The 14,643-nt window shown below is 45.6% G+C and overlaps 1 protein-coding gene and 1 long non-coding RNA gene across 4 annotated transcripts; one reads left to right on the forward strand and one right to left on the reverse strand.

Annotated features, from left to right (window-relative positions):
- Positions 1-1,124: 1,124 nt before the first annotated feature.
- On the reverse strand, positions 1,125-13,549 carry LOC114588143 (tumor necrosis factor receptor superfamily member 1A-like). 2 transcript variants are annotated; one of them, XM_077921267.1, is made up of 6 exons: positions 12,914-13,549; positions 12,114-12,242; positions 11,801-11,947; positions 2,663-2,742; positions 1,557-1,612; positions 1,125-1,295 (listed from the first exon to the last, which is right to left on the reverse strand). In XM_077921267.1, the coding sequence occupies exons 2-6, from the start codon at positions 12,166-12,168 to the stop codon at positions 1,268-1,270; spliced, it is 366 nt and encodes a 121-aa protein (XP_077777393.1). In that variant the 5' UTR covers positions 12,169-12,242; positions 12,914-13,549; the 3' UTR covers positions 1,125-1,267. The 2 variants fall into 2 exon arrangements, with proteins under 2 accessions (XP_077777393.1, XP_077777391.1); XM_077921265.1 differs by having other exon boundaries at positions 1,557-1,618.
- LOC144325964 (uncharacterized) lies at positions 6,111-11,675 on the forward strand. Of its 2 annotated transcripts, none has more exons than XR_013391135.1 (2): positions 6,111-6,875; positions 8,898-11,675. It is a non-coding gene; the product is annotated as an uncharacterized LOC144325964 (long non-coding RNA). The 2 variants fall into 2 exon arrangements; XR_013391136.1 differs by having other exon boundaries at positions 9,465-11,675.
- Positions 13,550-14,643: the final 1,094 nt, after the last annotated feature.

The following is a 14,643-nucleotide window of genomic DNA, read 5'->3' on the forward strand; positions in this document are numbered from 1 at the left end:
GCCAGCATGACTAAACTGCTTCTGACACAACGGGACAACGGGACGAAATCCAGAGCGCATGGAAACGCCGTTTACCTTCCCGCTGGAGCGGTACCTATTTATCTACTTGCACTGGTGTGATTTCAAACTTCTACGTTGGCAGGAGCTGGGACAGAGCAACGGGAGCTCACTCTGTTGCAGGGATTCGAACCGCCGACCTTCTGATCGGCAAGCCCAAGAGGCTCAGTGATTTAGACCACAGCACCACCCACATCCTCTTTACCATATACATCAGTACTCCCTGCTGGTGAGTACTGTAACAAAAAATGGTTGTATCTCTGCTGCTATTGTTTTTGCATGACTTGAGTTTGTTTGATCACCTGTGCTGCTCACCAGCACCAAGAAACCTCTTGAGAGCACTGGGAAGTTCTTTGTTTCTGTTCCAGATCCTGCTATCCTGCAGCACCATGTGGGCTGTATTTCTCAGGTACGCCTGTGTGGGTCTTTGTAGTTCTGCGTTTCTGCCATTGCTGACCCAGGCCGCTCCTGCAGCAACCATGGGCATAGAAGAAGAAGAAGAAGAAGAAGAAGAAGAAGAAGAAGAAGAAGAAGAAGAAGAAGAAGAAGAGGAGGAGGAGGAGTAGTTTGGCGGCTAACATTCTCCTTTCCCTTCCTCCCCCACAACAAACCCTCTGTGGGGTGAGTGGGGCTGGGAGACTTCAGAGAAGTGTGACTGGCCCAAGGTCACCCAGCAGCTGCATGTGGAGGAGCGGAGACGCGAACCCGGTTCCCCAGATTACGAGTCTACCGCTCTTAACCACTACACCACACATAGCCAAGGAGAGCAGCTGTCCCCCCTACCATATCAAGTAAAACAATAGAAATACTCAACCAACTGACCAATCACGTCAGTTCTGCCCCCCCAAAAGTCCTCCCCCCCCCAACAATGTCTTGCCTCCCCTAACAAAAATCCTGGCTACGCCCATGGCAGCAACCCTGTTTTTACTTTATTCCAGAAAACAGTGAAGTAAGAATGGATAAAGCAGGGAGCAGCTTGCTGCTAGTACTCTCCCATCAAGGAATCTGGTTGTACAGTGGCCAAAGCTAGATCAGGGAGAAAACAACAGAAATTCGACAGGAGGGCAGAAGGTGAAATGTTTTATTTTAAATATTTATATTTTTAAAATGAAATGTTTTACAGCTGGTTCCAGCGATGCCAGAAATGGGGCAAAAACTCTTCTCCGTTGCAGAGATCCATAGCTCCAGGTATACAGCCTTTCCTCAGTTCCTATTTACTAAGAGGCCGATAAGGGAATCTGTGGGGAAACATTCAAAAATAATTAATGGTGAATAACACTGGCCAGTAAACCAGTTCCTGCGATGGGGAATTTTCCTTTTGGCTACTGATTCTCCACTTTCCACTAAAAAGAAAATGTAATGATATTCTGGGCTTTACCCCCGCAATCATCTCCTCCTGCTCTGGACATGAGAGAAGCAGGTCAAGGGCTAATAAGAGAGACCTGGAGGTCTGTACCCCCCACGCCTGAGGTTCCCCACCCTATTATTCCAGAACTCACTTGAAGAATTTTCGTTTCTGAGCCCGATGTCGCTGTCTGTCTGGCAATCTGGCTGACTGCAACTGAAACAGGAAAAAGTAGGCCATAGTTGCACAGGAAATAAATACTGCTTTATAGCTCCTTTACAGTTCCTCCTATTTCATCGCCCCCTTGAATCTCTACTCAGAGAAAGGAGTCTTTTGGGGAAGTCAGGATCTTGCATACTGTTTTGTGATATTTTGGTTGGTTTAACAAAGTTCTGCCTTGGGTAAAACTACCTAATTTGGCTTCTATATTTGCTCCTTTTACCTAGCATGGAAGATTGGCAGGCAGGAGGAAAAGATGTTGAAGCTTTTGCAACTGCTGGGCGATTCTCCCCTGCAAAGGCTCTCAAAAGCTGTCCAAGTGCCAGCCAGAAGTATGCCTGGTTGAATACTATTGCTTTATGAACGTGACATTGAGAATCCTATCATCATCTGAAGTATTATTCATATTGTTTTATTTTGTTTATACCTGCCTTCCCCCCCCCCAAAGGGAGTAAATATTTGTTCAACTGAGTGCTAAAAACAGTTTGGGGGGGGGCAGCAGGACAAGAGGAAGTGTGGATAAACTCTTAGTAAGGGCCAGTGGCGTAGCGTGGGTTGTCAGCACCCGGGGCAAGGCAAGTAATTTGCGCCCCCTAACCCGTGGATTTGCGCCCCCTAACCCTAACCCCCAGATGTTGCGCCCGGTGCGGCCGGCCCCCCCTGCACCCCCCACGCTACGCCACTGGTAAGGGCTAAACCATGGGTAGGCAAACTAAGGCCTGGGGTCTGGATCCGGCCCAATCGCCTTCTAAATCCAGCCCGTAGACAGTCCGGGAATCAGCGTGTTTTTACATGAGTAGAATGTGCCCTTTTATTTAAAATGCATCTCTGGGTTATTTGTGGGGCACAGGAATTGGTTCATTCCCCCCCCCCCAAAAAAATATATAGTCCGGCCCCCCACAAGGTCTGAGGGGCAGTGGACCGGCCCCCTGCTGAAAACGTTTGCTGACTCCTGGGCTAAACCCTTAGGATGCTGTTTTTCTACAAAGATGTACTCCCACCTTTTATGCAGGTAAGACAGATAACAAGGTTTCCCCTCACCTGCTGCATGGCTAGCATTTGTTTTTGGGAGAAAAAATCCATGGAGGCACTCTCACATACTGTGTCACTGAATTTGGTACCTAGAAAGAAAAGATAAGTGAGAGAAGGAGATATTTTATTTCAATGATTTGGATCTCACTCAAACATACTAGCACCTAAGTGGTGTTTATTATCTGGGAACAAACTAGATGTGATGCAGAAGTTCCACATTCAGGATCACTAGTGGCTTTAAAGGCAATTCAACAACAGCAGTAGGGTGCCAAAATCTGATCAACATTTCCCCTATGCAGTGGTTTTCCCATTAATAACTGGGGGGCCAATTTACAGGTGGAGACATAACAGGTTCTCAGACAATACCTGCATATTTTTTCCTCTTGGGGAAAACAATAGCTTCAGAGATGGGACTTTAATCAAGAAAACAGCTCTGAAGAAGAAGAATCAGAGGGCATGAGAAGGAGCCAGCATCTTTTCCCAGCACTATGCTCCTGATCTGAATCAGGGCCAGTGTTGTTGTTACATTAGGAACAAATTGCAGGAGGTCCTGATCACAGATCTCCTGTGTCAACACATTTAACTGTGCCCTCTGCAGGGCGAAAAGAGAATGGGGGAATTAACAGCATGGTTAAAAGAAAAGGAATCTGTTCCAAACATTGACACAGGAGGGAACTGTTCAACCATTTCAATCATTGAAAACAAGCACCAAATAGTTACATATCAAAGGGGAAAGATGAGTCATTTTGCATTTAAAAAGCAAGATAAATTAAGACTGCAATTCTATGCATGTTTACTTGAAAGTGAACTCCATAAAGTAGGGGTTACCTCTGAGTAAACATGCATAGACTTATGGTTGCATATAATTGAAAATTAATATTTTCTAATGTTCATTCTATACTGAAAGTTTTTAAAAAAATTACAGCTGAATGAAGATTTTAGCTTATTTTAACTTTGGATTTTGAAATTTGTTAAAAATGCCTCATGTTATGTTTTGGCTCATCTGTTTGCTCATATTTTTATAATAGACAATTTATTGCATTCCTAATATTAAAGTAAGATTATGGAACTGCAGAATAATTACTAGATCCTGATATCATTTTTGCTTCAATTTATTAGGCTTTCTAAATCGAAACGTTGTAGACAAAATAGCTAATTTTGATTACTGTTAAGTCCTCCTTAAAACTCCCCAGATAAAATTATATATATATACCACAACTAAATATTCTGGAGCTTGCTTGGAAAAAATAAAGGTATTGTGTCCCTTAAAAGAAACCACCCCCAAAAAACCACAATGAAATGCAGCAGGGAGCTCAAAATTCTAGCCCAGGGGAACAAAATGTGGTGCTCTCCAGGTGTTTGTTTTTTTTAACTCCGCTTTGTCCCGGATCTTGGAGAAGTCAATCGGAAATTGCTCACTCAGCGCTAAAGAGCAGCTACCCAACTCCCGAAAACCAGTGGGAAAACCTTGAATTGCAAATATGTTTTTCTGCTATGCTCTCATGTGCCATGGCTCAAATGAAACAATTACTCTTGCCTTATTGGCTGAAATATTTTGTTCTTTCAGTTGAGAGAAGAAGTGTTTCAGATAATGAACATTGATTTGTTTGGGGAAGAAAAGCGCATGCATTTAGAAGCTCAAGTTCATCACATTTTAGAAGTTTCTGTGTGTTGGTTTAGTTTCTTTGGCATTGGATGAGCAGGTGTTATTGAGTTCAAAAGTGTATGTCATGTGGCAGGGTTCTAAGTGAGAGATATGGAGTCAGTCTTGTCTGAAAGCCATACTTGGAATATCTTACATGGAAGTTGGAACTTTAAATTTCATTTAAAAATTCAACATAAGCGCTAGTGGTAGATTAGCACTAGGATTGTGTAGGAATAAAGGAATGTTTATGTTGATTAAACCTACATTTTATATACTCTGGTTCGGGATGTTTCACTTATTTGTTAGCGTCTGCATCGTTCATATATATGGTTTGAGAAGCTTGAATTAAATGCCAGCAGGGGAACTCAGAATCCTAGGCCAGGGGTAGACAATGTGCTCCTCTCCATATGTGGCATTAAGGGGGCATTGTGTAAGTTTCTAGGTGTCAGTTTTCTGTACCAAGCTAAGAGTACATCCTGTAGTCAGAATAAGTGCAGGAGGAATCTTTGGTGTGGGTTCAGAACAAGGACATAGCAGGTTTGAGAGAACATTCTCTGCTTCAGAAGACTCTTAAGAGAGTTAATAGGTTAGATTTTAAGGTATAGAGGTTATTTTAATGTCTTCAGGGTGTTTTTGCCTTTTAAAGAGTAACCCATTTAGTTAGTAGTTATAATAAGAGAGATTAATAGTCATTAGAAATGAGGTAAGAAGGCATACGGGACACGGGTGGCGCTGTGGGTTAAACCACAGAGCCTAGGACTTGCCGATCAGAAGGTTGGCGGTTCGAATCCCCGCGATGGGGTGAGCTCCCGTTGCTCAGTCCCTGCTCCTGCCCACCTAGCAGTTCGAAAGCACGTCAAAGTGCAAGTAGATAAATAGGTACCACTCCGGCGGGAAGGTAAACGGCATTTCTGTGCGCTGCTCTGGTTCGCCAGAAGTGGCTTAGTCATGCTGGCCACATGACCCGGAAGCTGGACGCCGGCTCCCTCAGCCAATAAAGCGAGATGAGCGCCACAACCCCAGAGTTGGTCACGACTGGACCTAATGGTCAGGGGTCCCTTTACCTTTAAGAAGGCATACAAGTGGAGTTCAGCACCATTCCTTGAATCTGCTCCTTCACCAGTGGAGACTCCCTTACTTTGCTTCCGAGTTTGTTAAGTCCATGAGCTTTTGCTGTCAAAGGGTGTGAATGATTACAGTACTTGTTTGTTTTCTGCTAAGCAAAATGAAAACCCATATTGGATATCTGTCTCTCTCTGTGTGGGTTATCAGTGGTGTTCCAACTAAAACAGACGTCTGCTGAAGCCTCAATGTATGGGGAAGGATTGCTGGGAACTCAGCGACGGTTCCCCCTTAGGCCCAGAGTTGGTAGCAACTTTAATTTTCATCCCTAGCACTTCCCCTCTCCACAGATGTACAGAAAATAATGGATGGCATTATATAAGGAGGCAACGGTACTCTGCAATAGCACACTTTCCTGGTGAGGTTAAAAACTGCAGCCCTACCACCTCAAAATATCACCCACCACCACTGTCTTTTTGTTTGTACTCTGAGAAGTTTGGGCACTATATAAATGCATCCCCATCACCAGCATTCAAATTTAATACTGCCTTAGGGGTGCTGGGCTTAAGGACATATCACGTTAAAAGAAAAACATAAAGCTGGAGAGGAGAGGAAGGGTTAAAAATAAGGAGAATCACTATCATAGAACAAGGAGAGTTGAAGGAATTCAATTTTGCCAGCACACACAGTTTGCAACAAAGAAAAATGCTTTGCATTTGCTAGTATGAATGAATTAATTTGTGGGAGATAGTGAAGGAAGGGACGGTTTAGCTCTGTCACAATATAGATTGCAATATAGATTGCCTGAGCAGCTTTGGCTTTAGATTCCAATAAAGATTGCTTGAGCAGGTTTGGCTTGTGACACTGGTCAAGTAAAGAATAAGAGAAGCCACGTAGGCCCAAAAGACAGGGAAATGGGTGAGGAACTTGCTTAACGTAATTATCCTCCTAAGGAAGGTGTATCTATAGGTTGGCAATTGGTGATTGGTGGAAGGAAGGTGTACCTATAGGTTGGCAATTGGTGATTGGTGGAAGGAAGGTGTACCTATAGGTTGGCAATTGGTGATTGGTGGAGAAATGTATACCTACAGTATAAGAATGCCTGCCAAATGCCATGTATTTACAGCCAGTTTACAGGAGCTATCCTGCTGGTTGTCTCTGTGTACAGATTATCTCTGTGCACAGATTTCAATAAACTCTTTTTCTCCAAAGAAGATTTTGCTTTCCTGGTACTTTTGTTCCCTCCAAGGTCCGGGGATGGCGAGGCTGATGGATCCCTAGGTAAATAAGGCTTCATTTCTTTGGGGGCTCGTCCGGGATAAGCCTCCCCCCCAAATACGGACCGGAGGGCCAGGCTCAACCAAGGTGAACAGCTCAGCAGCGTTTTGCAGGCTCCCGTGCGCACCCCACCTGTTTCGTGGGGGGGAGCCAGCCACACTGTTCTGGAGTGGAGACATCTAGTTGAGGGAGAACAAGAGGATGGCGCCGAGGGGACAGGTCCGCAGCGGAAGCAAGGTAAGCCCAAGGGAAAGGGCGAGGCCTGATCAGCCTCACCTGGCCGTGGCAATAAAGGTGCCGCCAGGAAAAGGGAACTGGCCGTGGTAGAAGTGTGCCAGTAAGGTTAAATAAAAGGGAAACAGAGGAGAAATTATATTGCTGTGATTTGTATGTTGTATGTTGCATGTCAGATACTCCGGTGATTGAATTGTCAAGTGTGGGCCGGGGTATTAGTGCCCCTTGGCTGGGCGATTGCAGGGTTGTGCATTAGAGTGCCACCAGCAAAAGTTTGGAACAGAAGAGGGAGGGATATATATATATTGTGATTTTTGGTGTATTCTGTGTGGTGTGTGTACCGGATACTCCAGTGTTTGTCTTGATGTGTGAAGGTCGGGGCTTAGCGTTCCCCTTGGGCGATTGCAGGGTTGTGCATTTTCTGGCAGGTCTGTTGTGTGTGAAGTGTGAGAGAATTTTTACTGTGAATAGGAGCGGGGTATCTGGAAGAAATGGGTTCTGGCCAAAGTAAAAGCACCCCTTTGGAAGGCTTTTGGGGATTCAAGCTGATGAGGGGAGGATGAGGACATTGTGTGAATTAGATTGGCCCACCCAAAAGAATAAATTGGCCGTCCACCAGGACCCTTGATTTGCAACTCATTAATCTATTAGATCAGAACATTTTGAATGTCCATTCTGATCAAATCCCCTACATTTCCACATGGAAGACCAATGTGGAACAGAACCCCCCCCCCTGGCTGAAGTCATGCTGCCAAAAAGTCTCAGGCAGCCGTATCTGCTCAGTCAGGAAGACAGGAGGACAACCCCCCAGTCCTCCAGGATTTAGAGAGGGAAGAAGATAAAGTTTTAATGCCCCCACTGCCTTATGCCCCGGCAACAGCCCTGGCACCACCCCCGCCACAGGGAGCAGATGGCCCAGCCCCAATCCTGTGGACAATGCATTGTTAAACCTGGGCGAAGATGGAGAAAGGGAGGAAAGAGAAGAGGATGATGAGGATGAGGCATTTGTAGGAAGATTGATTAAGTTGACAAGTGATGGAAAGATATGAACAGAGGAACAGGCAGAACGTTTGAGAAAGTATGTGGAACCTTATGCAGAAGAAGTGGACGTCAGTCCCCATTTGTTAAAAGCAGCAGGATGCATAGGGGAACAGAGAAGAATGTGGCAGAAAGAGTGGGGAAGGCAGTGAAAAGAGTGACCCTCCATAGGGCACATGAAGCACAGGAAAAGGGCGCGGCCAGAGTGATGCCTCTCCATAGAGTATATGACCCTCCGGCCCCCGCGGGACCTGATGGGGTGGTGCCCAATAGAACTTATACAGTTCAACATGTCCCCTTCTCTAGTGCAGATGTTTGTAATTGGAAGAACCAAAACCCTTCATTTGAAGAAAACCCTGCCAAAATCATTAAGCTGTTTGAGGGAATTTTTTTAAACATACAACCCCACTTTTTATGATGTGCAATATTTGATGGATGCCCTGCTAGCTACAGAGGAGGATAGGCGAATTCATGCTGAAGCCCGAGCACACATGAGAGTGCAAGGGACAGAGGAGGCCCCTGGAGCCTACTTAAAGAGGCTGAAGGAAGCCTACCGCCAGTATACCCCTGTGGACCCAGATGAGGCTGCCAACACCCCAATTCTCAAAGTGGCCTTTGTAGCCCAGGCAGCGCCCGATAAAATTTTAAAAAAAATTTTGAAGGTTTTTATGGGCCACACCCTTGAATGGATGCTGGAACTAGCCCAGACCACTTATAATCAGAGGGAGGAAGAGGCCCAGAAAAAAAAAAAAGGAGAAGTACCAGGCAGAGAAGTTGATGGCCCTGAAGACGGGAGGTCCACCGTTGGGAGAAACCGCCCGGGGAGGAGGGCGAGGCCGCTTAGGAAAGAGTCAGCGTGCCATCTGCCGAACGGCACGTATTTCCTCTCCTAGGCTAAAATGAGGAAATGTCAGATGCTACTACTACATCCGCGTTAGAAATTCCAAGTCACCACAGCCCTCAACCCAGCTGCCCTATTACCGGTAGGAGAAGGTGAGGAGCCCACGCATGACTGCATTGAAGTAATGGATGAGGTGTACTCTAGCAGACCTGACCTTAAAGATGAAGCAGACCCCCAGTGGCCGTCACGGTTTGTGGATGGAAGCAGCTTTGTTGAGGCTGGACACCGGAAGGCAGGTTACGCAGTGGTAGCCCTGGAAGACCAGGTGATCGAGGCAAAGCCACTCCCACCTGGAACATCAGCACAATTGGCAGAAATAACAGCGCTCACCAGAGCCCTAAACCTGGCAAAGGGGCAGAAGCTGACAATGGACCAGCCTTTGTTCACTCAGTGTTGCAGGAGTTGGCTAAGGCACTATAACTGAAAGTTGCATACAGCATACAGACCCTAGAATCAGCCATCCAAGCTGACACAGGAAACTGGGTCTAATTGGGTGACAATGTTACCCCTGGCATTACTCAGGGTCCATAGTCTCCCATTAAGGTGTTTGGGAGACCAGTCCCATATGTTAGAATGTTAACTCCATATGCTAGCCAAGATATGCAATTGAATAATTAAGTCCAGATATTCTTCCGAGTTTTCTGTCTCAACAGGTGGACCCAGGCTCGCAACCCCTGTGTGTTGGCTGCATCAGTTCGAGCCAGGTGATGAAGTGTGGGTAAAAGATTGGGCACGGACGCCGCTACAACCGTGCTGGAAGGGACCTTATACCGTCCTGCTCTCCACACCCACGGCCGTGAAAGTTGCCGGCATTACCCCTTGGGTCCACCATACTCAGTGAAGAAAGCCATTTCAGACTGGACAGTTACACCAGATCCAGAGAACTCCCTTCGGCTGACTATCTCCAGATGCCTGGCAGACGACCGCTCTGCTGATATCACACCGGAAGCTGATATCTCAACGCACAGCTGAAGAATTGGATGGGAGGGGCGCCCGCGGGCAGCGTCCCCTACGTGAAAACCCGTGCCGGGACTAATCCAGGAAGTCCACCAGGTTCTACTTTCATAAGGACTTTCTCTTTTCTTTTTTTTTCTGTTATATTCTGTATTGATTTGCTCTATGTCCCACAGCCCTGACCCCACCGAGCCATACCGCCCTTACTGGCCTGCTGACCTCTGCTATGACTGGTTCGTCTTGCCGGTGGTAAGAGATGGCGTGCTCATTGGCTATTGGAAACAGGGGTTTGATGAGGTTACCATATTGAAACATCCCGCTTCCCCGTTGTGGCTCCTCTTCCACACCACTATCCAGCACGCGTGGGTAGTGCTCCTACGGGAAGTTGCAGAGACGGTCGAATTCTATCAAGTTCTGGACTGCTCTTGCTGTTGGGGGGAAGTAACCAACTGTCATTCGGGGGGTAGAGCACTGTACCAACCTCATTTGATAGACCAGGTCCTACTCTTAATCCAGGCAATAGATGGGACAGAACCTATCTTAATGCAAGTATTACAGGAGTGGGAGCCTTAACCAGGTGTGCATTGAAATTGCTGAACAAGTGCCAGTAAATTCTGCAGCACCACCTCTGACAATCATGGTGGCTCGAGCCTCCCAAAATAAGAATTGCCACCCCAGGATTTCAGCCTCCATATGCCCTGGTCAGTAGGGAGGCAGCACGAGAGTTCAATCCACCCAACAGGGTTAGTAGAAAAGTTGACCCACATAGTGGGAGCATCAGCTCACCGGTGGGCTCTCATCCTTGAGGCTCAACAGATAATCGGGCACAAATATCAGTGGGCTCTTCAACAATGAGCACACCCCCTGAATATTGCTGGGAGGAACCATGGAGTGATTGGGGTTGGTGGATGGGAGTTATTTCAACTGCCCTTGCCACATGGATGTGTCTCTTTTTCTGCTGGCATGAGCGTCATAGGCTCTGCGGGAGACGACGGCCCGATCCTTCTATCCCCTTGATGATCCTCCTAGTGTTCCTCGTTCTCCTAGTTGCAGGAGACAAGGAAGGTGCTGCACCTGGTGAACATGGTCAGATGGAGACTAGGTTATTGAGTAAAATATCAGCATTTCGGCCACAATTGACCACATGGAAACAATGATAGCTGAAAACCCGCTAAAAATTACAGAAGGTGATCCATGATCCATGGAATTGGTTATATTATTGGCTCCCCGATGGTGGTTGAATCAGGCATATTATGGTATTGACAGTACACTTATAATCCTTTTGCTTTTCTGCTTCTGTATTCCCTGCTTGGTGCAATGCTTGCAAAATATGGTGCACAAAACAATGTCGCGCATGATGGGTCCCCGAGTGATAGCTTTGAGGCGTGAATACCAGCCTATTGCCTTGGACGAGCCAGAAGGCTGTCCAAAAGAAGAGGAGGGAATGAAGGAAGGGACGGTTTAGCTCTGTCGCAATATAGATTGCAATATAGATTGCCTGAGCAGCTTTGGCTTTAGATTCCAATAAAGATTGCTTGAGCAGGTTTGGCTTGTGACACTGGTCAAGTAAAGAATAAGAGAAGCCACGTAGGCCCAAAAGACAGGGAAATGGGTGAGGAACTTGCTTAACGTAATTATCCTCCTAAGGAAGGTGTATCTATAGGTTGGCAATTGGTGATTGGTGGAAGGAAGGTGTACCTATAGGTTGGCAATTGGTGATTGGTGGAAGGAAGGTGTACCTATAGGTTGGCAATTGGTGATTGGTGGAGAAATGTATACCTACAGTATAAGAATGCCTGCCAAATGCCATGTATTTACAGCCAGTTTACAGGAGCTATCCTGCTGGTTGTCTCTGTGTACAGATTATCTCTGTGCACAGATTTCAATAAACTCTTTTTCTCCAAAGAAGATTTTGCTTTCCTGGTACTTTTGTTCCCTCCAAGGTCCGGGGATGGCGAGGCTGATGGATCCCTAGGTAAATAAGGCTTCAATAGTAACATTTTAAACTCATTGATTCTGTCCTAATTGCACTCACAAGGTTGCTGGATTCTTCCATCGGGACAGTCACTGCAGCTCTTGCACATAAAGTCAAGACTGCGGCTACTTTGATATTGATCGCTGCCACAACCGCAAACTGTGTCGTTCTCACTGGTGCATTTGGAGACTTCTATTTGTCCAAAGGCTAAGAGGAAAGAGAGGAAGAGTTGGTTAATTCTATATGGGCCATTAATGCTCGAGAAACAAGTAACCTACAGTCGATCCACATATGCAACATTCCAGATGCAGGGGCCTTTTTGCTTACTCCTGTCCAAAACACAGGCATGAACACACACAGAGAAAAGACTTACTTCGACGGCACTGAAGGCATCCGAGACACCTTTCAGAGAAATGATCTTCAGGCATGAAGGAACCCTCAGGGCATACTGAGCACTTAGATGTCTCCTCCGCGTTTAAACAGTGTTGTGCAATGTACGTTCCTGCAAAAGAATTATCCAAGAGGAAGTAGGAAAAAGACAATAAATGCAAGACTGAGCATAGAATGAAAGTTTCCGTACAGTCAAACCTCGGTTGTCGATTGTAATCTGTTCCGGAAGACAGTTCGACTTCCAAAACATTCAACAACCCAAGGGAAAGCATGGACGAAGCCTAATTATATATGGAATTTTATATTTATCTAGTCTTTAGGTAAGATCTATTTACTTTTCTGCTGAGATAGGATAAAAGGGCACATATGTTGCAAGAAAAAAAAGACTATCCCACCGGCTGCAAGAACTCATTCATTACAAGTGTATCCCATATTGTCATATACAGTCGTACCTTGGTTTTCAAACAGCTTAGTTCTTGAAGGTTTTGGCTCTCGAACACCGCAGTGAGTGTTCTGGTTTGCAAACTATTTTTGGAAGCCAAACGTCCGATGCCGCTTCCGCGGCTTCTGATTGGCTGCAGGAAGCCGCGCTTTGGTTTCCGAAGATTTTGAAATTCAAACGGACTTCCGGAACGGATTCCATTTGACTTCCGAGGTACGACTGTACTCCAGAGGAGTACGTTTTCCCCAAACTGGATTATTTACGTTTCTAAGAATCAGGGGGTACACGGAAACAGGAAATCACAACCAACAGTTATTACTCTGTTTTACATTCTGTCATACCTCTGGGGCATTTAAGGCAGCAGTGGGTTTCGTCCGGGTGACGATAGTATCCTTCTGAGCATTCCAGCTCCCTCTTTTGTATCCCACTGGAGTGGATGAGGGCATCCTTATCCACAACTGATGCAGGGATAGGTTTAGCACCAGGGATGAGGGGTTCCCCTGTGTCTGTCTGAATGAGGCTCAAGTTGATCTGCAAAGGGGAAAAAAACAAAACCCAGCATACAGAGGCAAACTACTTTTCATCAAGAATGGCTCAGTTTCGGGAATCCACCACACAAGCCAGAAGGCGAACATTTACAGAGCCTTTCTGTTCGCACAAAAAATACTGACTTAGCCAGTGCTTTTTTCTGGGTGTACGCAGGGGTACGCACACCCCTAAACATTTTGTGAATCTTTGTACTTTTGTTCATTTGCTGTATTTATTTATTTTCCCCGATTTGAACTATAAAATTGTGATTTTCTTGAGTCAAAATGAGAATACCTCTAAACATTTTTTAAAGGAAAAAAGCACTGGACTTAGCTCTTTTCTCTCAGCCTCGATGACCCGTTTCCTTCGGGTTTCTCACTTACCATCGCCACTAAAACTGGGAGCAGCTCCAACAGAGCCATAGCTTTTGGCCAACTTGTCCCTTACACCTCCAGGCTCTGTCACCTCTCACAGGACCTCCCCAGGCAAAGAGAGTGAAATTTGCTTGTCTGGTAAACTAAGTTCTTTATAACACAGGAAGCCAAAAAAAAAAAAAAAAAAAGATGGAAAGGGTGGAGACTTGACTTCCCACCCACAGGACACAGTTAGCCTTTTCCCACCTCCACAGTGCCTTGAAAGGATTTTGCTTCATCATATGAAGAAGGCAGTGAACCCAGAAACTCCACAAGTGGACATGGGCAAAGGCAGGATTTATACTGGGTGGGGGGCAGGTAGCTGGATTTATGGGCGGGCAGGAGGCCCACCTATCAACATCCTCTGTGTGGCTCCGTCTAGCAGATTTGGAATGAAATATCTCAACAACACTTGTTTTAAATTACAGTGGAACCTCAGTTTTCAAGTGTCTCAGAAGCCAAAGGTTTTGGTTTTCAAGTGCCAAAAACCTGGAAGTACGGTAATTGCTTCCATTTTCGAACGCGCCTTGGAAGTCGAACGGCTTCTTCTGCGTGTTTTTTTATTTTCTCAATGGATTTTGTCGACCACCCATTGCACCTCAGTTTTCAAACATTTCAACAGCTGAACGGTCTTCTGGAACGGATTACGTTCGAAAATCAAGGTTCCACTGTTTCTTTTCACCCCCAAGTGCTCAGAAAAATCTCTCAAAATTTTTCTACAATTTCTACTTTTAGTTACGTATTTTTTATTTATTTTCTTGATTTAGTGGGGGCAACTGCCCCCTCCTTGGCCACAACCGTGTTAGGAGAGTACATTGAAAAATTGTATGGCTACTTTCTGCATTGATCTGCACACATGGGATACTGACAAATTTTACTTCTGACTCTCCCCACCTCCTCCATAAATTTAGCATGTCGTTCTTAAGTTCTGTTCTTCCTGGCTCTCTTTCCATATCTACTTCATGACATAGTCCTAGTAGACCACCAAATGTGCCCGGCTTGGCAAGTGTAGGAATTGTGAAAGCTACTTTTGTCTAGCAAAAGTCCAAAAAGATGCAACTTGTGTATTACACATTTTTGTGTTTTTATATTGTCAACCGCCTCGTGATCCTCAGGCAAAAGGCGGTATA

The sequence above is a fragment of the Podarcis muralis genome, chromosome 17 (genome assembly GCF_964188315.1).
Source record: "Podarcis muralis chromosome 17, rPodMur119.hap1.1, whole genome shotgun sequence".
Taxonomy (NCBI): domain Eukaryota; kingdom Metazoa; phylum Chordata; class Lepidosauria; order Squamata; family Lacertidae; genus Podarcis; species Podarcis muralis.

Excerpts from the sequence above, each read along its gene's own strand:
- LOC114588143 (XM_077921265.1), bottom strand. The coding sequence starts at position 12,168 with ATGCCTGAAGATCATTTCTCTGAAAGGTGTCTCGGATGCCTTCAGTGC. Across the intron at positions 11,948-12,113 it reads ATGCCTTCAGTGCCGTCGAA|CCTTTGGACAAATAGAAGTC; the intron begins GTAAGTCTTTTC and ends CTTTCCTCTTAG. Across the intron at positions 2,743-11,800 it reads TGGAAGAATCCAGCAACCTT|GTACCAAATTCAGTGACACA; the intron begins GTGAGTGCAATT and ends TTTTCTTTCTAG.